Genomic DNA, 24,999 nt, shown 5'->3' on the forward strand with positions numbered 1-24,999 from the left:
GTGGTTGTTTCATTTTACCTATGAAATCTGATCTAAATCGAACCGAAATGAAATTCGCATCCAACCATTCAGAAAACATTTCTGGAATATTGTTCATGATATTTCTCAAAAATGTACAGAATTCAAAACTGGAATGGCCTACTAAGCTTATCCAAGGGTTCGTGGCGATGATCAATGTCACCTTACCAACTATTTCAGGCAGAATTTCTCAGCTTGGGAGAGATAACAACACAACCACAGCTTATGAGTTGCAACTTTCACCATTTGGTTCCTCAACATAAAATAGCAACAGGGATTTAAACTAGCATTACGAGCGGACTAAATGCACACCGTAATAATTATTTCAAGAGCGAACCTATTGCTCTCTCGTCACTTAATGCGCCGACGACAATCACGGGTTCCAACTAAAATAAATTAGTCATTGCTCTGAAAGAACAGGCCCATTTGGATCAATATTTTATTGCTTCATTGGTAATAAAAATATTATCGTATTAAAGTAAATGACTTGCTCAACAGGCGTGCATTATGCAAGAGACATGTTTTTATCCCTGGCCATGCATTCACACTTTCCAAATGGGGACATTTGATAGGATTGCTTCCATTAAGATGCCAAAAGGCCTGTCTGTATCCAAAAATCGGCTTACCAATTCCAAATCATTATGCGAACCTCCGCCTTTCTTACCGCTGGATTTTTTTTATCATGTCTACCAATGTAATTTTCTTTAACAGATAATAGACAAGTGGTGCTGACATAAAAGGTGTTTTCATGGTGGGTTGGTGGGTGTTTTCAGGGCTGTATGGACATGTACCAGAAGCATTCTCTCCTGACGTTTCACCTGCAACTATGCCAGGCCTCCTCAGAGGTTGTGAGGTTCAAATTTGACGTCCTCAGAACTCACATATGCCTGGCATAGATGCAGGTGAAACGTCAGGAGAGAATGCTTCTGGAACATGGCCAGACGGCCAGGAAAACACACAACAACCCAGTGATTCTGGCCATGAAAGCCTTTGACAATACATGTTTTCATGATTTTTGCAAAGCGGGTCTCCCCTTCTTGCACTTCAGGAGTAACGTAAGAACCAAGTTTATCTGTTTTCATGAACTGGGAAGTGTTGGCATCTCAGGCTAAGTCTGGTTTGTATCGTTAACCACAATATCTTCCACAGAAGAGGAAAGAAATCATGGCGTGGGCTGTTGTAGGTTTTTTTGGGCTATATGGCCATGTTCTAGAAAAAACCCGGAAAAACGTACAACAACCCAGTGATTCTGGCCATGAAAGCCTTCGACAATACAAATCATGGCTTGTACTTTCAAAATACTTTCAAAAGTATTTTTTATTTAAGCTGCATCATAACATCACACTACATTGTTAACAGAGAGAAAGTGCAAGCTTTTGCTGTTGTCATACACTTAAATCTAGCTTTACCTTTGTCTGGTGCGTTCACCTCCCTTCCTAGATGCGCTGCCTGATTCTTCGTTTATACGTTCTCTGCACTTTCAGCCCTTCAACAAATTCAGGATTTGGTGATTATTTCATGCTCTTCTTTGATCAATAGCTTAGCTAGGCATTCCTCAAACTCGGGGCCCTTCCACACAGCTGAATAAAATCCCACATTATCTGCTTTGAACTGGGATATATGGCCGTGTGGACTCAGATAACCCAGATATTGTGGGATTTTCTGCCTTGCTATTCCGGGCTATATGACTATGTAGAAGGGTCCTAAACCAAATTTCTACCATCATTTTGTTTGTCTGTTCTGCCATATGAATGTATATACTTGGAGCATCGTTCAGCTCCAAGTTTGCTAAAATTCATCACACTAGAGGAAAAAAATCCACTTAAAATCCGGTTTCTGCCTTCTGCAGAATTCTGGGGTTTGTAGTTTAGTGAGGCTGTTAAAGGCTCATCCCTAAACTACAAACCCCAGAATTCTGCAGGAGGCAGACGCCAAATTTTAAGTGGATTTTTCTCTAGTATAGCCCGAAAAACCTACAACAACCCAGTGATTCCGGCCATGCAAGCCTTCAACAATACTTCTAGAATAATGGCTTCAGATGTCTATATTCTGCCTAGATATTTCTCGGTATTTGACCAAAACTGATGCTTGGGATTTACATTCCAAATACTTTTTTAAAATTAATTTTTATTGGTTTTCATATTTGTATTAAAAAGAGAGAAGAGAAAAAAATAGAGAGACATTCCAAATACTTTGGTAGAAGTCAAGCGCCAATTGTTGAATGTCGACATTTTCCAGAAAGCTGATGTTATGTGTCTGTTGAATATGGAGCTTGATGTTAATGTTTTAAATGGCTGCAAGTGCTATCAATAATTTGAGGATCGTAGGTAAGGTCATGAAGAATATAGTCAGCTTTGTCACTCTCCATGACAAAACTTGGTTTTTGGTTTGTAGTTCACGACAGACACTGGACAAAACAGAGAAGGTAGGCTACTCTGTTGTTGAAGGCTTTCACAACCGGAATCGCTGGGTTGTTGTGTGTTTTCCGGGCTGCATGGCCATGTTCGAGAAGCATTCTCTCCTGACGTTTTGCCTGCATCTATGGCAGGCATCCTCAGAGGTTGTGAGACCTCACATATTTAACTGGGTTTTTGTAATGCAATCTGTTCTCTGGGGAGAAAAGGGATACAAACAAGGGAACTATGGGAGGAAGATCTGGAAATAAAATGAGGAGAAAGGAATTGGGAAAAATTATGGAGAGCAAGACACCTCAAGAATTTATCAAATAGGATAAAAGAAAACTATTACAAGATGGGATGGAAATGGTACCTGACCCAGACAAAGATACACAATATGGATGAGGGTTGTTCAGAAAAATGTTGGAAGGTATATATATCTATATGTGGTGGCAATGCAAATATTTACAGAGGTTCTAGGGAAAAGTTATAGTAAAAATAGAAAGTATTATGAAGAAAAAAATTAAAATAAATCCGGCAACTATACTGCTATCTATTTATGGAAGGAAAATGAAAAGAATCTGATAACGATGTTGTTAATGGCTGCAAGGCTACTAATAGCAAAATATTGGAAAGGAGAGATGGAAATTAAGATAGAAGAATGATACAAGGAAATTTGGAAATTAGCAATAAATGATAAATTAATATGCAATCTAAAGGTCAAAAGAGGCCTAAGGAAGGATAATGATTTTGAAAATATATGGAAATATTTATTGTAGAAACATTAAGGAAAGAAGATGGGAACAAATCCCCACCAGAAGAAATGAGGTTCTGGTGGGAGCATAAAGGAAAGAAGAAGTCAAGGGGTCGCACAACGGGGGAAAGGAGAAGAAGTAATTACATTAATTGTAGAGATGGTTTTTTGTAATGAAATAAATATAAATGCAATAAAAATATATTTTCTAAAAGTAATAGACTCTGTCATTGGGTTGGTCATATCCTTTTGGGCTACACAACCTCACAACCTCTGAGGATGCCTGCCATAGATGCAGGCGAAACGTCAGGAGAGAATGCTTCTCAAACATGGCCATACAGCCCGGAAAACACACAACAACCCAAGGTAGGCTACTGACTGGTGTCTAAATCTGTGTGCTATTTAGGTTTGGAAGAAAGCTCTCCTTGAAAACAGTAAACACGACACAGTCAGCTGTTCATGGGACGATTTTCATTTCCGCCGTGGCCTATTTCAGATTTCACAGTTTGGAAAGAACCGTATACCAATATAAGCCTCGTGTCTCCTCTCCTCCACAGGAGAAGAACATTTTACGAACTTGGCTGTAACCCTTTCCCCCCGAAAACAATGTGCCCCAATGATGTAATTACAAACCGCGGGTCATTCCAAGGATAAACAGCAAGATACTGCCATCAAATCAATGTGAGGTGATTTTTTAATTTCCCCCGTGGCGTTTTAGGAAGGAGACACGGCTTTCTTCCTAAAGGGCTTCAATCTGGACCCTGCCTGCCCCACTGGGTTGTATTGGTGTTATCGAACACAGAAACATGCAGAAGACTTTGGGCCATAAAGTCCGTCTCCTCCTGTTTCCAGGATGGTGTTTTCAAGTTCGCATTGGATGATTTGCATTTAGATATTGGTTACTCTGGCTGTGGGAAAAACTAATTATCCCTAACATAAGGCAAACATTATATCTTGGAGTTCCTCCTCAAAAACTAATTTCTCCTGAACTTTCAGTGATAACTGAACTGAGAGAGAGACACACCTTTCTTCTGCGATCGAGAAAGTCTGCTTTTCCTTTCCTTTCCTTCCTGCTCATTGTGACATATCCTAGGACTCTCTCCGGCCGCTCTGACTGCATCTTCGTTATTCTCGCCACTTATCATGGCGCCTTGCCACCCCGCGCCCGTTTTAACGCTGGCCACTTCCTCGACTGGGTTTGAAGCACTGTTTTCAACCAGAATAGAGTTTGCCGTTTCAAAGAAGGTCCCAGCGTCACTGCACGGGGTCGCAAGCCATTCCTTTTCCTCTTCCTCAACGCCGCCATCGTAAAGTTCAGGTGTGAAATAGAGACTGTCATCACCGGCATCTGTTTCCGCAGCTACATCTGATGTCGAAGGCTCCACGTTTTCTCTTGTCACATTCTCCATGTCTTTGTGAGTGTGAGACTGCTGTTGTGTGGGACATTCCTCAACCACGATGCAGCTGATAGCTTTTCCAGAAGGACAGCTAACAGTTTCCTTCTGCGGCTCCAATCCAGTTGGCCCAGTGACCTCAACCAAGACCACATCTTGCTGGGAACCAATTGCAATAGGTTGGTTCGTCTCATCCATCAGCCCCTTGGGATGCCATTTTGTTTTGGCCCTACACTTCTTACTCGATGCAGGCAGAGGTGTGGATGTTGATGCTGCACTGAAATACTGTTGAATACTGCCAGAGGTGAGCTGACTATTTGATTTTTCTCTGGTGGGATTCCTGGGTTTGGCGTCTCTTCGATGTTCTTGCTTTACCATCTGGCGAGATGGGTGAGGATCTGTAATTGAATGGAGAAAACAGGTAACTAAAAAGAGTATGAGATGCTATTACTTCTTACCCTTATTTCTAGAGTGTGCTGCACACCAAAACATATTTTATAGAGTAGTTTAGAACAATGGTTTCACTCAGTCTTGGGAAAACCATTAACTGAACTGACTTGTCTTTCTCAGAACCTATGGATATTGGAATAATAGTAATCTATATAAATAAAAATGTAATGTTTGTCTGTGGGATTAACATAACGCAAAAACCACTGGACGAATTGACACCAAATTTGGACACAAGACACCTATCAGGCCAACAAGTGACCATCACTCATAAAAACATGGCTGTTAAAGTCTCTTCTGCTCTGTTTTTTAAAGCCAAAAAACAAAAAAATACATCAAAATGCATGTGCAAAACCACATATATGCACAAACACACATACACACAAATATATACGCATATACACACACATAAAACACATATACGTAGACTGGGCCACAGCAACGCATGGCAGGGGACGGGTTGTAATAATAATAATAATAATAATAATACACTTTATTTATATTCTGCTTTATCTCCTTGAGGAGATGCAGAGCGGATTACAGTGTACATATCTAGAGGCAAACATTCAATGCTTTTTATACAGTGAACAATGACATACAATACGCAAACAAAAGCAAAAATTTCCCTTTCCATCTCCAGTGTCTGGAGGCAAAGCTCAACTCTGGCCATGGGGAGGTGCTCTTGCTCCATTTTTCCATGCCAAGGAGCCTGTTGTCCATAGACCCTCCTGGTCATTTTTGTCAGCATGGCTGCATGGGCCCCTTTTGCATCTCCACCGAGGCAATACCTATTGATCTACTCACAATACATGTTTTCAAACTGCTAAGTTGGCAGAAGCTAGGGCTAACAGTGGGAGCTCATGCTGACCCGCGACTTCGAACTGCCGATCTTCCAGTCAGCAGATTTTCTGCAAGTAGCGATGGAAGGTGGCAGAGTTTGGAAACGATAATTTTTGAAAACCATAGTCCACAAATCTCTACGCTAGTGGTATTCTCGGAACTGAAGCCCAACAAAAATGTATTGTCGAAGGCTCTCATGGCCAGAATCACTGGGTTGTTGTGATTTCCGGGCTGTATGGCCATGTTCCAGAAGCGTTCTCTACTGACATTTCGCCTGTACCTATGGCAGCCATCCTCAGAGGTTGTGAGGTCTGTCTTCAGTTTTAGTAAACACTTATGGAGTCTGGGGTAAAAGCAGCAAAGCTAGGACACAAAAGCTGGAATTGAGGACAAGGCTCTTCAATCAAGCCTTTGAGAATATTTAGCCCCTAGTTGTCTTACCCAGTAGTCACACATCCTGCACTTTATCCCATGACCTCTTTCCATTACTGCAGCTGGCACTGATTTTATTCCAATGTTTACACCCTGGTCATGTTGGAAGTAATTTACCGCCACAGTTAGAAGATCGGAGCTTGTTTGAGTCTGAACTGATGTTTGTATATGTGTCTTATACATATACATATGTATTTTATATTGTGTTTACTTCTATCTTTGTTTTTAGGCACTTTGTTTTTAGGCACATACAATTAGCACACCCCAAACATTGTAGCCTTGAATTCAGAGAATTAAAACAACACGACGGAGGGATTTTCCTTCCTCCTTCCGCCACTTTCTGGCCCCATCCCACCCTCAACTGTAACTGCAATCTTAATAGGCGATTCCTATTCAAGTCTCAGGACTGACTGATGTGTGATAATAGAATTACGTTTGTTAAGCACATATCTAACTGATGGAAACAAACTGCTATTCACCAAAGTGGCACTTCGGAGAGAGTGGTTAATCTCATCTTTTCACTCTGGAACAAAGAGAGCGTGTGTGGTCCTTTTGGTGTGCTAAAAAACGAACACCCGCACATTTTCTAATTCCATTTTTTAAGATTGCCCCTTCTGACAGTCGTTTGAAAAGGGTTGTTGTTTTTTAATACAACTCCCGGAATCTCACAACCAACAAGGCCAACTGTTATGTCTCCTTTGAGGAGAGAAAAAGGGGATGTAAACATTATTATTATTATTATTATTATTATTATTATTATTATTATCTTTACATATTATTACTATGTTTAATAATAATAATAATAATAATAATAATAATAATAATAATAATAATCTGGCACAAGCCAGTCAAGGTGGTCCCAGTGGTGATCGGCACACTGGGCGCAGTGCCTAAAGACCTTGGCCTGCACTTAAACACAATCGGCACTAACAAAATTACCATCTGCCAGCTGCAGAAGACCACCTTACTGGGATCTGCACGCATTATTCGCCAATACATCACACAATCCTAGACACTTGGGAAGTGTCTGATGTGTGATCCAATTCAACAGCCAACAGAGTGTCTGCTGTGGACTGATTTTGTTGTGTTTCAAATAATAATGTCAGTAAAGGTGGTCCTAGTGGTGATCGGCACACTGGGTGCAGTGCCTAAAGACCTTGGTCTGCACTTAAACAAAAATCAGCGCTGACAAAATTACCATCTGCCAGCTGCAGAAGGCCACCCTACTGGGATCTGCACGCATTATTCGCCGATATATCACACAGTCCTAGACACTTGGGAAGGGCCCGACGTGTGATCCAATACAACAGCCAGCAGAGTGATCTTGTTTGCTGTGGACCCATCTTGTTGTGTTTCAAATAATAATAATAATAATTATTATTATTATTATTGTTGTTGTTGTTGTTGTTGTTGTTATTATTGTGGTCCCGGTGGTCCCAGTGGTCATTAGAGCATTGGGTGCCATGCCAAAAGATCTCAGCCAGCATTTGGAAACAATAAACATCGACAAAATCATGCTCTCTCAACTGCAAAAGGCCACCTGACTTGGATCTGCGCGCATCATTCGAAAATACATCACACAGTCCTAGACGCTTGGGAAGTGTTTGACTTGTGATTTTTTTATACGAAATCCAGCATAGAGATCTCGTTTGCTGTGACATACTGTGCTTTTGTTTCAATAATAATTCCAACAAAATTAAATCATAACATATACATAAGCAAAAGTAACAAGACAGGGCATAATGTATAATCAACAATCATAAGCAGGTTAAATTAAAAAATCCTGCAAATCTCTTGGGAAGATAGGCTTATGTCAGTGTGCTGGAAGAAGCGAAGACCACCTGCATTGAAGCAATACTTCTCCGCCAACAACACCGCTGGACTGAAGGCCACGTTGTCTGAATGCCCAATCACCATCTCCCAAAGCAATTACTATATTCCCAACTCAAGAATGGGAAACATAATGTTGGTGGACAGGAAAAAAAATTTAAAGATGGGCTTAAGGCCAATCTTAAAAACTGTGGCATAGACACCAAGAACTGGGAAGCCCTGGCCCTTGAGCGCTCTAGCTGGAGATCAGCTGTGACCAGCAGTGCTGCAGAATTCGAAGAGGTAGGAATGAAGGCGAAAGGGAGAAACATGCCAAGAAGGTGCATGAAGCTAACCCTGACTGGGACTGCCTTCCATCTGGAAACTAGCCTCACATCTGCCTCAAATAGACAAGAGTTCTTTCTCCCAGCCTGGACATCATTCCACAGATATATAAACCCCACTTGCCTAGTTTCCAACAGACCTCACAACCTCTGAGGGTGCCTGCCATAGAACGACAGGAGAGAATGCTTCTGGAACATGGGCAGATAGCCTGGAAAACTCATAACAACCCAGTAAACTGCATTATATTGAACAAGAAGACATCATTTTTATAATTTTTATTGTTTATTGCTTTTAAAATGTATTGTGATGTGATTTTTTTTTGCTTTTAACCTATGTATGTATTTTATATATGGCACCGAAATAAATAAATAAATAAATAAATAAATAAATAAATAAATGAAATAGCCATGTAGATGATAGAGTACCTCCTATGCCATGCAAAAGGTCCAGGACCCAATCCCTACCATTTGTACTCGGAACAAGGAGTAGGTGACTGGAAAGAACTTGGTTTGCCTTTTCTATCAAACTGACCAGACAATCATGGGCCAAATGGAGAAGAAGTCTGGCTAAATTCCAACCTCATTATTTTTGTGTGTGTGTGATATTCCAACAACAAGCAAACTTCAAAACAAAACAATAATCCCATGAAGACCTACGTTTGTCGCATGTTGTTGGATGAACTGTGTCAACGTCGGCTGCAAAAAGTGTTTCCGGATCCAGTTCCACCTTGCGTGTTCTGCCTTTAACAGGAACACCTGGCGAGAGATGAAAAGTGGCCTCCAGGAAAGAATTTGTGGACCGATCCTTTGGAGCAGAAGGCATGGATGAATCACTCCCATTGCTCTCTAGCGAAGGGCCTGTTCCCTTCTGGTTCGTTTTCGCAAATGTATCCAAGGAACCAAGGGCGCGATCAAAGTTCTCGTGGTGCTGGATTTGCTGGCGAATCCATTTTGATAATCCTTGGGAAAGAGAAAGATAAGACAGTTAAATTGTGATTACCATTAACGACTTACTCACTGCTACTCTTGTTATTGTTGTTATTATTACACAACAATGGTGGCAATGATGAAAGAAAATGATCCAGTCCTCACGTGAAGGTCAGCCTGCTTCGTCAAGGACACTCCAAGATTGCTTCAATTCCATCATTGGTGGAGTTCAGAATGCTCTTTGATTGTAGCTGAACTATAAATCCCAGCAATCACAACTCCCAAATGACAAAATCAGTCCCACACCTAACCCCACCAGTATTCAAATTTGGTCATATCGGGAACTTGTGCCAAATTGGGTCCAGTAAATGAAAATACACCATGCATATCAGATATTTACATAACGATTCATAACAGTAGCAAAATTACAGTTATGAAGTAGCAACAAAAATAATTTTATGATTGGGGGTCACCACAACACACACATTCTCTTTAATTCACTGTGTTTATTTTATGGATTCTTCCACTGGGTTGTTGTAGGTTTTTTGGGCTATATGGCCATGTTCTAGAAGCATTCTCTCCTGACGTTTCGCCTGCATCTATGGCAAGCATCCTCAGAGGACCCCACAACCTCTGAGGATGCTTGGCATAGATGCAGGCGAAACATCAGGAGAGAATGCTTCTAGAACATGGCCATATAGCCCAAAAAACCTACAACAACCCAGTGATTCCAGCCATGAAACCCTTCAACAATACATTGATTCCTCCACTGTTTTGTTTTCTTTTTGAAATGAGCAAAGAGTAAAACAAAAATAGTACGTCTCTGTGCTTAGTTTTCCCCCCCTTAAGTTTCAAAATGGTTTCGGCAGACTTATGTGTTGCTAAGGCATGGGAAAGGGCCCTGGAGTTCTCCAGATGATGTAGGACTCAACTCAACCATCTAGGTCAGTGTTTCTCAACCTGTGGGTCGCAAAGGGGTGTCAGAGGGGTTGCCAAAGACCATCAGTATTTTCTATTGGTCATGGGTGTTCTGTGTGGAAAGCTTGGGCAAATTCTATCGTTGGTAGAGTTCAGAATGCTCTTTGTAGGTTAACTATAAATCCCAGCAACTACACTCCCAAATATCAAGGTCTATTTCCCCCAAACTCCACCAGTATTCACATTTGGGCATGTTGAGTATTCGTGCAAAGTTTGGTCAAGATCCATAATTGTTTGTGTCCACAGTGCTCTCTGGATATAGGTAAACCACAACTCCCAAACTCAAGGTCAATGCATACCAAACCCTTCCAGTATTTTCTGTTGGTCACGGGAGTTCTGTGTGCCAAGTTTGGTTCAATTCCATTGTTGCTGGAATTCAGAATGCTCTTTGATTGTAGGTGAACTATAAATCCCAGCAACTACAATTCTCAAATGACAAAATAAATCCCTCGCCACGAACCGCAGCAGTATTCAAATTTGGGCAAATCGGGTATTTGTACCAAATATAGTCCAGTGAATGAAAATACATCCTGCATATCAGATATTTACATGTCAATTCATAACAGTAGCAAAATGACAGGTATGAAGTAGCAATGAAAATAATGTTATGGTTGGGGGTCACCACCACATGAGGAACTGTATAAAGGGGTCGCACCATTAGGAAGGCTGACAAACACTGATTTAGGTGTCGGTGGGATGTAAAGGCTACACAACTCCATAATAAAGACTTTAAGCAATGACATTTTCTTAGCGATTTTCAGGGTTTTCCTCCTGGATATCATTAAATGGAGGAAGGACTATGCTGCATTCTCTATCTTCGTAGGATTTGTTGGAACAAGAAAGGTGTCACTCAAAGGAAATCGGTATTGCAGACACTGTCTTGCTCAAGGGAATTGCCACTCTTGACTACTTCTAGAATTACTACGATTTTATCCTGAACCTTACTCTCCTCTCTGGGACAAGGCAAACACCGTTCGTACGGTAGAATCTGAGCACCACCTACTGACGAGACAAAGGCACTATTTTAAGGTCTCGGCTCTACGGAATGAAATGACTAAGAAACCCCAAACAAATGTCCATGGGTCTCTTGTGTCTTCCCATTTTGATCACTTCTCCAAAACCAAAAGTATCATATCTCCCTTCAAAAATTATTTTTGCTAGGTAAAAAAATTGCTCTAGGATAATAATAATAATATGAATAATATTTTTTTATTTGTGTTGTCGAAGAGTAGATCAACAGGTACCACTTCGGCAGGAAGGTAATAATAAAAAAAGTGTCCATGCAGACATGCTGGCAACACGTCCAAGGAGATGGCTATGGTCAACAGGCTCCTCGGCTTAGAACAAGAGCACCTTCCCATGGTCAGACTGATCACCATCTCCAGAAGCCGGAGATGAAAGGGGAAGCCTTTACCTTTGTTCTGTGTATCTCTGTGTTATTGTTATTGCACCGCATTAAAGGCACTAAATGTTTGCCTATCTGTGTATGTTGTAATCTGCTTTGTATTATTATTTTACTGACACAAAAAAACAGTATGTCACAGCAAACGAGATATATATGCTGGATTTCATATCACAAAATCACAAGTCAAACACTTCCCAAGTGTCTAAGACTGTGTGATGTATTATTATTATTATTATTATTTGAAACACAAGATGGGTCCATAGCAAACAAGATCACTCTGCTGGCTGTTGTATTGGATAACACATCGGACACTTCCCAAGTGTTGTTGTTGTTGTTGTTGTTGTTGTTGTTATTGGCCCCCTAAACCGCCGAGCTGCTGAATTTGCTGACTGAAAGGTTGGCAGTTCAAATCCAGGGAGTAGGGTGAGCTCCTGATGTTAGCCCAGATCCTGCCAATCTAGCAGTTAGAAAACATGCAAATGTGAGTAGATCAATAGGTAGCCATACGGCGGGAATGCAGTCATGCTGGCCACATGACCTTGGAGGCATCTATGGACAACGCGAGCTCCTTGGCTTAGAAATGGAGATGAGCACCAACCCCCAGAGTCGGACACAACTGGACTTAATGTCAGGGGAAAACCTTTACCTACCCTATATGTAATTCTCTCACTGGTGTACTAGCATGGAAACACCACTGAAGGAGTACATGTTTATGGGAAAGAAGACCAAAGGAAGGTTAGGAAAGGGTTCTAGATATGTTCTGGGTTCTGAGTCCCCTTGGGGAGAGAGGGTGATATAGAAATATATTATTATTATTATTATTATTATTATTATTATTATTATTATTATTATTCTCACAACAAGATGAGTCCACAGCTCCTGCCAACCTAGCAGTTTGAAAACATGCAAATTTGAGTAGATCAATGGGTACCCCTCCGGCAGGAAGGTACCAGCACTCCATGCAATCATGCTGGCCACATGACCTTGGAGGCATCTATGGACAATGCCCGCTCCTTGGCTTAGAAATGGATGAGCACCAACCCTTAATGACTTAATGTCAAAGTGAAAACCTTTACCTTTATTATTATTATGATTAGTTGAATTATCTCAGAGGATTTTTAGGAATACACTCAACATTTCTGTACAATATTCCTATTTTTGTCAATATTTTAAAAGAAAATGCCTGCCAACTCATTTAGACTGTTAATTTTTTTTTTCGTGTCAGAAACAGCAAGTTGCTGCTGGTGTGAGAGAATTGGCCATCTGCAAGGACTTTGCCCAGGGGACGCCCAGATGTTTTTGATGTTTTACCATCCTTGTGGAAGGCTTCTCTCATGTCCCCGCATGAGGAGCTGGAGCTGACAGAGGGAGCTCATCCACGCTCTCCCCAGATTCAAACCTCCAACCTGTTGGTCTTCAGTCCTGATGGCACAAGGGTTTATCCCATTGTGCCATTGGGGCCTCTGTTAGACGGTCAATGGAAGCTGGTAAACAAAATTATGGTATACTGTGCAATTTATGACTGGCTGAGCGCATTCATGTGCTGAAATCAGGAAGAAGGAAGCAAGAGGAAATGTTGGCCAAGCCACTAGTGCTGGATAAAATGGCACCCAAAATACTTTCTTTACAAAGTCAAACATTCACTCAATTCAACTGGTTTCCCAGAAGAAATTTCTATAAAATGACACTGATAATACTGGGTTAAACTGGGTTAAAAAACACAAACAAACGCAGCATTAAACCTGACCCCCCCTCCTTTCCCTGTTGCTAATAAGGCTGAGCGATAATGAATATTACAAAGGCAATGCCTGTGTTTGCCCTTCTCAAAATCTCTCCGCAGATTATTTATTCATGCTCAGCAATGATTTTATCTGGGATGGTTGCTTGCTGCGAAACAATGTCAGTGTTATTTGTCATAAGGATTTCATGAGATCTATATTTTATTTACCTGTCACTGCATTTTTTAACTGTGAGATTTGTATCTTCCGCAGCCAAAGCTGGGAGCCCAAACACGTCCTCCAGCCCCACCCTCCAAAATCACTTAACCGCTTTCAGCAGAAAAATACACAGCAACGCGCCAGTTGGCACACTGCAATGCACAGTAGACTAAGGCAAGTGTGGCCCACAACACAAAGAATATGAAGAAAAACAAGGGAGGCCAGAGTTTTGGAAAATGGAAATCTCCATAACCTTTTGGAAAATAGCTATTCATAACCTTTTGGGAAAAACAGGATTTTTTTGGAAAGGCATGAACTTGTGAGAGATCCTAACCTTTTGTAAAGTATGATCTTCCTGAGAAGAGTTAAAAACTCGCTTTAGTTAACCTTCTCCTTAATAGTAAATACCCACTACGATTCATGCAAGGCAATGAGGTTTCTCAGCTGTTAAACTGATATACCTAGATATCGCTTTGAACTGTTAGGAACAAAGATATGCCAATGCACAAAATATATAGCAGAGTTTCAGAAGTGTTATTTCAGTTCCCCAAAAACATTAATCTAAGTGGAATGCTTTACCTATTTTGGAAACCGCCCTGAGTCCCCTTGGGGAGATAGAGCGGTATGCAAATAAAAGATTATTATTATTATTATTATTATTATTATTATTATTATTATTGAAACAAAAGCACAGTATGTCATAGCAAACAAGATCTCTATGCTGGATTTCGTATCACAAAATCACACGTCGAACGCTTCCCAAGTGTCTAGGACTGTGTGATGTATTTTCGAATGATGCCCGCAAATCCAAGTAAGATCGTGATTTTGTCAATGTTTATTGTTTCCAAATACTGGCTGGGATCTTTTGGCATGGCACCCAGTGCACCAATGACCACTGGAACCACCTGTACTGGTTTTTTAAATTATTATTATTATTATTATTATTATTATTATTGTCATTATTATTTGAGACACAGCAGACACTCAGCTGGCTGTTGTATTAGATCACACATTGAACACTTCCCAAGTGTCTAAGACTGTGTGATGTATCGGCGAATAATGTGTGCAGATCCCAGTAAGGTGGCCTTTTGCAGCTGGCACATGGTAATTTTGTCAGCACCGATTGTGTTTAAGTGCAGGCCAAGGTCTTTAGGCACTGCACCCAGTGTGCCAATCATTATTATTATTATTATTATTATTATTATTATTACTGTGGAGTCTCTGGTGGCACAATGGGTTAAACCCTTGTGCCTACAGGACTGAACACCAACAGGTCGGAGGTTCGAATATGGGGAGAGCGTGGATGAGCTCCCTCTGTCAGCTCCAGCTCCCCAAATGGGGACATGAGAGAAGCCTCTCACAAGGATGGGAAAACATCAAAACATCCGGGCATCCTGTGGGCAATGTCCTTGCAGACGGCCAATTCTCTCACACCAGAAGCGACTTGCAGTTTCTCAAGTCACTCCTGACATGAAAAAATACTATTATTATTATTACTATTATTATTATTATTTACTCCCCCTTAAAACAGCTTGGTTTTAATCATGCTCTCAAGAGACCAAAAATAAAGTAGTCTTCATTAAAATAACACAGTTGGTTTACTCACAAACCTTGTGTATTCAGCACACAGGTACATTGCTTATCGATCAAGTTACAGATAGGATTTGAAGTGGTTTCTCTGTGCAGATGACACAGGGGATCTTTCTTAGAATCAACAGCCCAAAGTCGAAAGCATCTCTCTAGTCTGAGAGTTTAATAAGAGTCTCTAAAAAAATCTGTTTCTACTGACTTCTAAAAATGGAGTCTGAGTCTGAACAGTCCCAGATCTGATCACATGGTCTGCAGCTCCTCCCACAGCATAGAGTTAAAGAAAACTGCATACCAATACACACATATACAATACAGTAAGCAATCTGAATTATATACAAACAAATTACTAGTGGAGGCTTGAAGAAGGTTGCTTTTTCCAACATAGAGCTCCGTTCTACAGGCTATGCTTTGAAAAATAAATGGTGAATCTTACCAGCTATATATTTATTTGGGTTCCTTCCGAAGCGGTCATCGACTAAAATGAGTGCTCCCCAGTCACTCCTATGGCGAATACACCTAAACCAGGAGAAAGAATAGGAGGGGAAAAAACATAAATTGTTTGGTTTCTTAGAATTGTGAAATAAGGAGAGAAGATTCCCCCTAATTTCAGATAACATAACAGAGGCTTGGGTACAACCATATTGTTGTGATGTACCTTCAAGTTGACTCAGGGTTGTGATATGCACAAAAACATACATTGAGTTCGAATATGGCCAGAAAAGGGTGACCAAAAAGAGCAAGAACATTAGGAAGAACTTCCTGACTGTGAGAGCTGTTCAGCAGTGGAACTCTCTGCCCCAGAGTGTGGTGGAGGCTCCTTCTTTGGAAGCTTTTTAAACAAAGGCTGGATGGCTATCTGTTTAAATACCTGGCATTATAATAAATGTCCTTTGACCAGAAGTTGGCCACTTGGGAGTGTCTCTGGTGTCGCTGTGAGAAGGTCCTCCATCCTGCATGTGGCAGGGCTCAGACCGCATTGTAGTATTTGGTTTGTGGTTTGCTCTTGTTCACAATCGCATGTCGTGGACCCTGCTTTGTGGGCCCATTTCCAAAGGTTGGCTCTGCATCTCGTGGTGCCAGAGCGCAGTCTGTTCAGCTCCTTCCGCGTTGCCCAGTCTTCTGTGTGCCCAGGAGGAGTCTCTCATCTGGTCTCAGCCACAGATTGATGTTCCGGGTTTTAGCCTGCCACTTTTGGACTCTTGCTTGCTGAGTTGTTTCTGCAAGTATCTCTGTAGATCTTAGAAAACTATTTCTTGATTTAAGGTGTTGGTGTGTTGGCTGATATCCCAGCAGAGGATGGGCAGGAGATATCTCTGCCTTGGTCCTTTCATTACAGGCTTTTACTTCCTGACGGATATCAGGTGTATAAACAGTATAATTTCACAGGACGTAGACATCCTGTGATAATGCGGTGTGTCTCATTAAGAGCCACATCCACTGTTTTAGCGTGGTGAGATGTATTTCACACTGAGTATGCGTATTCAGTAGCAGGGTAGCAAAGCGCAAGGGCAGGTGTCTTCACTGTGTCTGGTTGTGATCCCCAGGTTGTGCCAGTCAGCTTTCGTATGATGTTATTTCTAGCACCCACTTTTTGCTTGATAGTCAAGTAGTGCTTCCTGTAAGTCAGAGCACGGCTGGGTGTGCTGCACTGCTCCAGTGGGATTCCTTCTCAGGTCATCCTCAGAGCTCAATATGCTTGTCTGTTCTTAGGGTCGAAATCACACACCTGCATTTTAGATGGGTTAGGAATCAGCTGGTTTTCCCTGTAATAGGCAGTAAGAGCACCTAAAGCTTCGGAGAGTTTCTGTTCCACCATTTCAAAGCTCCCTGCTTGAGCAGTGATGGCATGATCGTCAGCATAGGTTGTTTGCTCAGAGCTCAATATGCTTGTCTGTTCTTAGGGTGGAAATCACACACCTGCATTTTAGATGAATTAGGAATCAGCTGGTTTTCCCTGTAATAGGCAGTAAGAGCACCTAAAGCTTCGGAGAGCTTCTGTTCCATCATTTCAAAGCTCCCTGCTTGAGCAGTGATGGCACGATCATCAGCATAGATCGTTTCCTCAGAGCTCAATATGCTTGTCTGTTCTTAAGGTGGAAAGCACATGTCTACGTTTTAGATGAATTAGGAATCAGCTGGTTCTCTCTGTAATAGGCCGTAAGAGCACCTAAAGCTTCGGAGAGCTTCTGTTTCACCATTTCAAAGCTTCCTGCTTGAGCAGTGATGGCACGATCATCAGCATAGATCAAACTCTCCGTCCCTCCATCTTTTGAGGATGGGCTGACATTCTCCAGGAATGCTTTAGCTGTGTATTCCTGCATGGACTAGATGGCCCTTCCAGGTCTATGGTGCTATACATTTAAATGACCATATTGGTTAACAGTAAACATTCCTGAGAAACGTATCCATCACGCAATGCTATTAAGGGCTTTTTGAAGTACAAACACATCACAAGGGATTACAATGAGGTCACACACAGCTCCACTTTTGTCCAGGGCTTGTGTGAAGGTTTCCCCAAAGGACTATACCTTTCTCGGTGCCAGTACCCATAATGTGTTTATATCCAGAATATTTTCCAGGTGGCCTTTCAGTGAAACTCCCATCATTGGGGAAGCAAGGGAAAGCGCTTGCAAAAACGAAATCCAAGCACGAGATTCCTTCCACCTTTTTTTCTGCTGAGCTGGTAAGTATGCAGAGAAAACAAACGTATCAAGCCCATTGGAGACCTATCCCACACCTCTCAGGTCAGAGCAGTGATGCAAGATTTCATGGCAGAGTTGCCACCTGGCCATGCGCAACATCTGGTATATTCCCCCACCGCAATGATCAGGTTTCATGGACTTATGTTACTTCATATACTGCAAAAAACGCCACGTTTGGGACCCAAAACAGCTCACCTTAATCTTCGCGTAAGATGTTTTTGTGTCTGTTTATACTTATGAATCAAAAAATAAAACCTATGGGCAAAGAGGGAAAAAGAACTGAGTTGTGAATGCCAATGCTCTCTCGTAACCTGATGTTATGCAGGTGCCTGGGATTTGATTTGGCGAGATTTTAAAAGACACTTGCTTCTGTTTTGTGGAAAAGGACAAAAATAGGATTAAAGGCCTGCTTCAATATTTATTTACTTACTTATTTATTTATTTCTCAGCCAAAGGTGACTCAAGGCGGTTCACAGTCGGCAGCGATTCGATGCCATAATAATTACCAAAACACAGTTAAAGCAATTATAAAAACAATTCAACATGTAAAATGTAATATAAAAGAAACAATAGTGTCTATAAAACAAAATCCTCGGCATCTCCTTACTAAAATTGTTGTCCAGTTGCGTCATCGGTCGTTCCATATATTCGTTTTCATCTAATTATGCTCCAGTACTAAAAGTTGCTCAAAGAGTCAGGTCTTAACCATTTTGTGGAATGTTAGAAGGGAGAGAGCTGATCTTATATCCCTGTGGAGGGTGTTCCATAGCTGAGGGGCCACCACTGAGGAGGCCCTGTCTCTCGTCCCCGCCAAATTCATCCGTGAGGAAGGCGGGATTGAGAGCAGGGCCTCTCCAGATGATCTTAGAGTCCTAGATGGTTCATAAGGAAAGATACATTCGGATAGGTAAGCCAGACCAGATCCGTTTCGGGCTTTATAGGCTAAAGCCAGCACTCTGAATTGTGCCTGGTAGCAGACTGGCAGCCCGTGGAGCTGCCACAACAGAGGAGTCGTGTGCTCCCTGAGTGCCGCTCCCGTTAGCAACATGGCTGCCGCTTGTTGGACCATTTGAAGCTTCCGGACAGCCTTCAAAGGCAACCCCACGTAGAGAGCATTGCAGTAGTCAATAGGTTTGTAGAAGTACATCGAGGAGGAAAGGGGTGGATTTTCTTCTGCATTTCGCTAAAATATTTTGCATTTATTAATGTACCAGCGACACACTCATAAATATACACCACTTGATGTCAATGTGTAATGTTATTTTTTCAAAAAAAGAAAAAAATGTCAACCTACACAGAGAAGCCACTGAAATCCACAAGCATGTGGACAACTTCAACAGAAAGGAAGAAACTATGAAAATGAACAAAATCTGGCTACCAGTACTAAAAAAACCTCTAAAATTAGAACAATAAATAAAAAAATAAAACTCAAACATGGGGGAACTCCAGACAAGAAACAATCAGGAACACCTAATCACCTCTCAACAAAGGATTTTCCCGGGCAGTAACATGTCACACCTAAAAACTGTCAGGCCATCAAATGTCAGGTGGCCAATTGAAACATTCACACCTAGCTCCAACAGACAAGAGTTCTTTCTCCCACCCCATTTTCCTAGTTTCCAACAAACCTCACAACCTGAGGATGCCTGCCATAGATGTGGGGAAAACGTCAGGAGAGAATGCTTCTGGAACATGGCCATACAGGCAAAAAACCTACAACAACCCAGAACATACCAGACTTTACAGGCTTAATAAACATGACAATAAAGCCACATGTAAAAGAATGTTTTACATCTGTTTTATATCTGACCGCATCTCTGCCTATTAACCCACCAGGACTTTGAGATCTTCCGGGGAGACCCTGCTCTCGATCCCGCCTGCTTCTCAAGCTCAGCTGGCGGGGACGAGAGATAGGGCCTTCTCGGTGGTGGCTCCTCGGCTGTGGAACGCCCTTCCTACGGACATTAGACTAGCACCATCTCTAATGGTATTCCGCAAAAAGATGAAGACCTGGATGTTTGTGCAGGCGTTTGAGTAATTTAGTGCAATCTGGTAATGGAACATAGGAATGGAACAATGGACGACGAACCTGGACTACGCTTGGATGATGAGAAGATTGGGTACGGTTGTTTTTTGTAATAATTGTGCATTGTAATTGCTTATTGATAATTTATGGATAATGTGTTAAGTCAATTGTTATATGTTGTATGGAACCACTGCTGTTTCTACTGTTTTTACTGTTTGTGAACCGCCGTGAGTCGCCTTCGGGCTTGAGATACAGCGGTATATAAGCAAAATAAATAAATAAATAAATTTTATCCTGCATGGAGTACAACTTGAAAACAAGGAAGGCACAGTCAGAAATCTTTTGAGCAAAGGCTTGCTCCTCGATGCTGCAAAACATCGGATCAGTTTTAGCAGAGCCGGTGTACAAGACATTGAGTCTGCGGAGGATGCAGGTCACAAATGTTTACAAGGTTGCGCATTATAGTTCAGAGTCATTTAGGGCACAGCAAGGGAGCCCACTGGGTTGGGTAGCGTGACAAATTGAGTTTTTTAAAAAATGGTAAATACTGGATGCCATTCGAAAAGGCTCTCTGGGTTTTAGAGATTATGTCTTAAATATAACTTTTATCAAATCAAAGGGAGTTTAGGAGTCAACCGTTGAAAGGTAAACAAGTTCAACCTACCTGCCAAGGGCTTGGTTAAGAGCCCGATAGGCCTGGATTTCATACCACTGGCTCCCTGGCAAAAGTCCTCTTGCTTTTGAATGCTGGTCATTGTATTTCCTCTTCAGCTCAACCTGGACAAATTACAAAAACAAAGAGGATCGGTAACCAAAATAATAATAATAATAATAATAAGTCATTAGAACAAATGCCATCAGAGCCAGAATTGAAAAGTTGACAACAGATCCCATATGTGGACTCAGATGAAGCAGATAAAACAATGGATCATATCCTCAGCTGCTGCAAGAAGATCGTGCAGACAGAGTATAAGCAGAGGCATAACAACGTTGCTCAGATGATTCATTGGAACTTGTGCCACAAATACCATCTTGTTGTGTTTCTAATAATAATAATAATAATAATAATAATAATAATTTGGAGCACAACAAGATTAGTACACAGCAAACAAGATCACTCTATTGGTTGTTGTATTGGATCACACGTAGGACACTTCCCAAGTGTCTAGCATTATGTGATATATCAGCAAATAATGCATGCAGATCCCAGTAGGGTGGCCTTTTGCAGCTGACAGGTGGTAATTTTGTCGGTGCCGATTTTGTTTAAGTGCAGGCCAAGGTCTTTAGGCACTGCACCGTGTGGCATTCACCACTGGAACTACTTTGACTGGCTTGTGCCAGAGTCTTTGCAGTTCGATCTTTAAATCTTCATATCGTGTCAGTTTTTCCACATAATAATAATAATAATAATAATAATAATAATAATTTATTTGTATACCGCTCTATTTCCCCAACAGGACTCAGGGTGGTTTCCAGCATAAGTCAAACATTGCAATTACAGACATAAACATATACAAGTAATCATAAACAAAGACATAACACTATAAAACAGCCATACATAGTTAAAATTTAGTGCTAATTCCATTGGGCAAGTTCAGTTTCCTTTGGCTAAGATTCAAGAGTGGGTCTCGATAACTATGGGAGGGCTGGGCTAATATAACAATGGGAACTAGGCCCAGGGGAGTGGATAAAGTGCAAGCATGATCCTACACGATGGTCAGGGCAGGACCTGGAGCTATTTATTTCCAAGGCCCGAGTCACAGATATGAGAGGGCTGGGCCAATGGGAGACACAGGACTGGTGGGGGGGGGGGGAGTGGGTAAAGTGCAAAACAGGGCCTTAACTAATGGTCAGAGTAGTGCGTGGGGCTATTCATATCCAGGGACTGCTCAATAGCTATAATCAAGCTAGGCTAGGTCAACGGCAATGAGATAGAAGAGGGCCAGGGAAGTGGGTAGAGTGCAGAGCCAAGGTAAGACCTGGGTCTAATCATTATCAAAAGCCTGCTGGAACCACCAGGTCTTCAGGTCCTTTTGGAAGGAGGCTATTGACAGAGCTTGTCTTAACTCTCTAGAGAGGGCGTCCCAAAGGTGGGGGGCCACCACCGAGAAGGCCCTCTCTCTTGTCCCCACCAACTGCACTTGAGACAGTGATGGAAGCGAGAGAAGCCCCCCCCCCCGAACCCCCCTCCCTCCAGCCGGTTCACAAAAGAATGCAGAATACAGTCAGCCTTCCACATTTGCAGGTTGGACATTTGTGAATCTGACAGCTTTAGCCAGAAATTGATCCTCTTCCGATATTCCAAAACAGAACTCGGCTTTTCAGTTGTCAGATTGACTTTTCTTGTTGTTTGCTTAATTATGAATATTTCAAAACTCCTTAAACCTGAAAACTTCAGAATAGTGAATAACAAAACATACCCTTGCAAATAACACATCAGCTCAAGAGGCAAACATATTATACTCATTAATAGAGATGAGGCTAATGTTCCCACTCTAAATTATGTTGTGACTAAAGTAAAGGTCAAGGTAAAGGTTTCCCCTTGACACCAAGTCTAGTCGAGTCTGGGTGTTGGTGCTCATCTCAATTTCTAATCCAAAGAGCCGGTGTTGTCCGTAGACACCTCCAAGGTCATGTGGCCAGCATGACTGCGTAGAACGCTGTTACCTTCCCGCTGGAGTGATATCTATTGATCTATTCACATTTGCATGTTTTCAAACTGCTCGGTTGGCAGAGGTAAAGGTAAACGTTTCCCCTTGACATTAAGTCTAGTCGAGTCTGACTCTGGAGGTTGGTGCTCATCTCCATTTCGAAGCAGAAGAGCCGGCGTTGTCCGTAGACACCTCCAAGGTCATGTGGCCGGCATGACTGCATGGAACGCCGTTACCTTCCTGCTGGAGCAGTACCTATTGATCTACTCACATTTGCATCTTTTCAAACTGCTAGGTTGGCAGATGCTGGGGCTAATAGCGGGAGCTCACCCCACCCCACCCCACCCCATCCCAGATTTGAACTGCCGACCTTCCGGTCAGCAAGTTCTGCAGCTTAGCGGTTTTACCCGCTGCACCACTGCGGCCCCATGAGTAAAGTAATTGATGGTAAAAAGAGAAATCAAGGTCAATGGGTGGATAATCAGAATTTAAGGGCTCCTATTAATTAAAACGTATCAAAACTCTATCGAAATAAAAAAGAGTAAGAACAAGCCCCATGAATGCTTCTTATGGCTTTCAAGCGACAAGATGGACCATGTATTTCTTTTTTCTTTAAACGCTTGAGTTTCACACCAATGTGTTTCTTCTCCCTCCTCTCTTCCTGGCAGACGAAAGTTCACTGAGCAATGCCTGAACACGCAGCATACAGAGATTATAGGCTCACTTGAGAGGCCTTCTCGCCCTCCTGGCCAAACGCAGAAGATAACAGTTTTGCTCTGCGTCTTCTCTTTACATAACAGCTCAAACGCCGGGTGGATTCCCCTTGCAACACACACTGCGGGTCCCCCTTCCACTCCTCACGCTCCGGCTGATAAGCCATGGTGGCGCTGAGCATTGAACACGGAAGGAGCCTGCCTGGGTTTTGCTCTTTGGGGTCGGTCGGTTGCACAGCATATCAGGAACAGGCTGGGGCTACTGTTTAGGACTCACATCAAGTTGCCAACACTGGCTGCAGAGCTGAGGCTGTGGTCATGACACCTTCAAAGCCATAGTGTACGCAAGGAAGAAACTCACGTGCCAATCTGTCTCTCCCTTTCTTCTTTCCTAGTCTGAAATCTTCAAACACACAACTCATTTAATTCACTACGGGAAGGTACATGTTACTAAGTGGAAAAAAAGACATAACTGGACTACTGCAATGCACTCTACGTGGGGCTAACCTTGAAGACGGCCTGGAAATTACAACTTGTCCAACGCTCGGCAGCCAGATTAATAACTGGAGCGACTTACAGGGAGCAGTCAACCCACCTGTTTAAGGAGCTTCATTGGCTGCCATTCATCTTCCGGTCCCAATTCAAGGTGCAGGGTCTTACCTATAAAGCCCTAAATGGTTTGGGACCCTCCTATCTATGTGACCGTATCTCTCTCCATGAACCAGCCTGAGCTCTTTGTTCTTCGGGGGAGGCCCTCCTTTCGCCCCTGCCAGTCTCTCAGGCTCGCCTTGTGAGTACAAGGAAGAGAGCCTTCTCCTCTGTGGCCCCCCGACTCTGGAACTCATTGCCCGGAGAGATTAGGAAAGCCCCTACCTCATTTATTTATTTTTATTTACTTTACTTGTATACCACAGTTTCTCAACCCAACAGGCGACTCAACGCGGTTACCTTAGAAACCTTTGAAAAGAATCTCAAGACCTGGCTCTGCTGTTGTGTTTTTGGAGAGTAGTCACATAATCTTAAGCTATTGCTCCCCTCAATGTTCTTGTCCTAGGAGTACACCCCTCCTTGTACGAAGGTCTGTCCATCACCTAGTCTCCCTTGCAAATAATGAGTTCTCCCTTGCAAATAATTCTACTTCCTTTATCTCACCCTGAGTTTTTAAATCATTTCATTGTACATGCAGTCCGCTCACTGTTATTATGTTTGCTTATTGATTCCTTATGTTTTGTGCACATTGCTTATTGCATTCATATGTTTTTGCACTTTACTGTGATGTTTGCATTTCTGTTTTATTTCGTTGTGTTTTATTTTATTGTAATTTGTTGTTTGGGCTTGGCCTCTAAGCTTGGGTAACCACGGAAAAATTTGGTTCTAAACTCGTTTCGTTTTTAGGGGGCCCTTGCGTTTCATTTTTTTTTAATAATTCCGAAATTTTCCTTTTAAAAATTTCAAAATTTACGAAATTTCGTAAAATTACGAATCGATTCGTTAATGGTGGACGAGATTGCGCAATATGCTAAAAAAACCTCCAAATGGGAAGGAGGAACTTCTGAAGCTTCCCTCTCCCTCTGTTGTTGACTGTTGGTGTGATAAAACAAACAACTATAAAACTTGCACCAGACATGCGAAAATA

The 24,999-nt window shown here is 42.0% G+C and overlaps 1 protein-coding gene across 1 annotated transcript in view; it reads right to left on the bottom strand.

Moving 5' to 3' along the window:
* Positions 1–443: 443 nt before the first annotated feature.
* Positions 444–24,999, bottom strand: part of BRIP1 (BRCA1 interacting helicase 1) — a 137,844-nt gene continuing 113,288 nt past the window's right edge. The window contains exons 17-21 of the mRNA XM_067472146.1: positions 20,664–20,776; positions 15,705–15,787; positions 9,092–9,394; positions 4,193–4,960; positions 444–1,504 (exon numbers count right to left, since the gene is read on the bottom strand). Coding sequence (XP_067328247.1) covers positions 1,455–1,504; positions 4,193–4,960; positions 9,092–9,394; positions 15,705–15,787; positions 20,664–20,776 — 1,317 coding nt within the window. The 3' untranslated portion in view covers positions 444–1,454. The remainder of the gene's footprint in view (positions 1,505–4,192; positions 4,961–9,091; positions 9,395–15,704; positions 15,788–20,663; positions 20,777–24,999) is intronic.

Source organism: Anolis sagrei, chromosome 11 (assembly GCF_037176765.1).
Source record: "Anolis sagrei isolate rAnoSag1 chromosome 11, rAnoSag1.mat, whole genome shotgun sequence".
NCBI lineage: Eukaryota > Metazoa > Chordata > Lepidosauria > Squamata > Dactyloidae > Anolis > Anolis sagrei.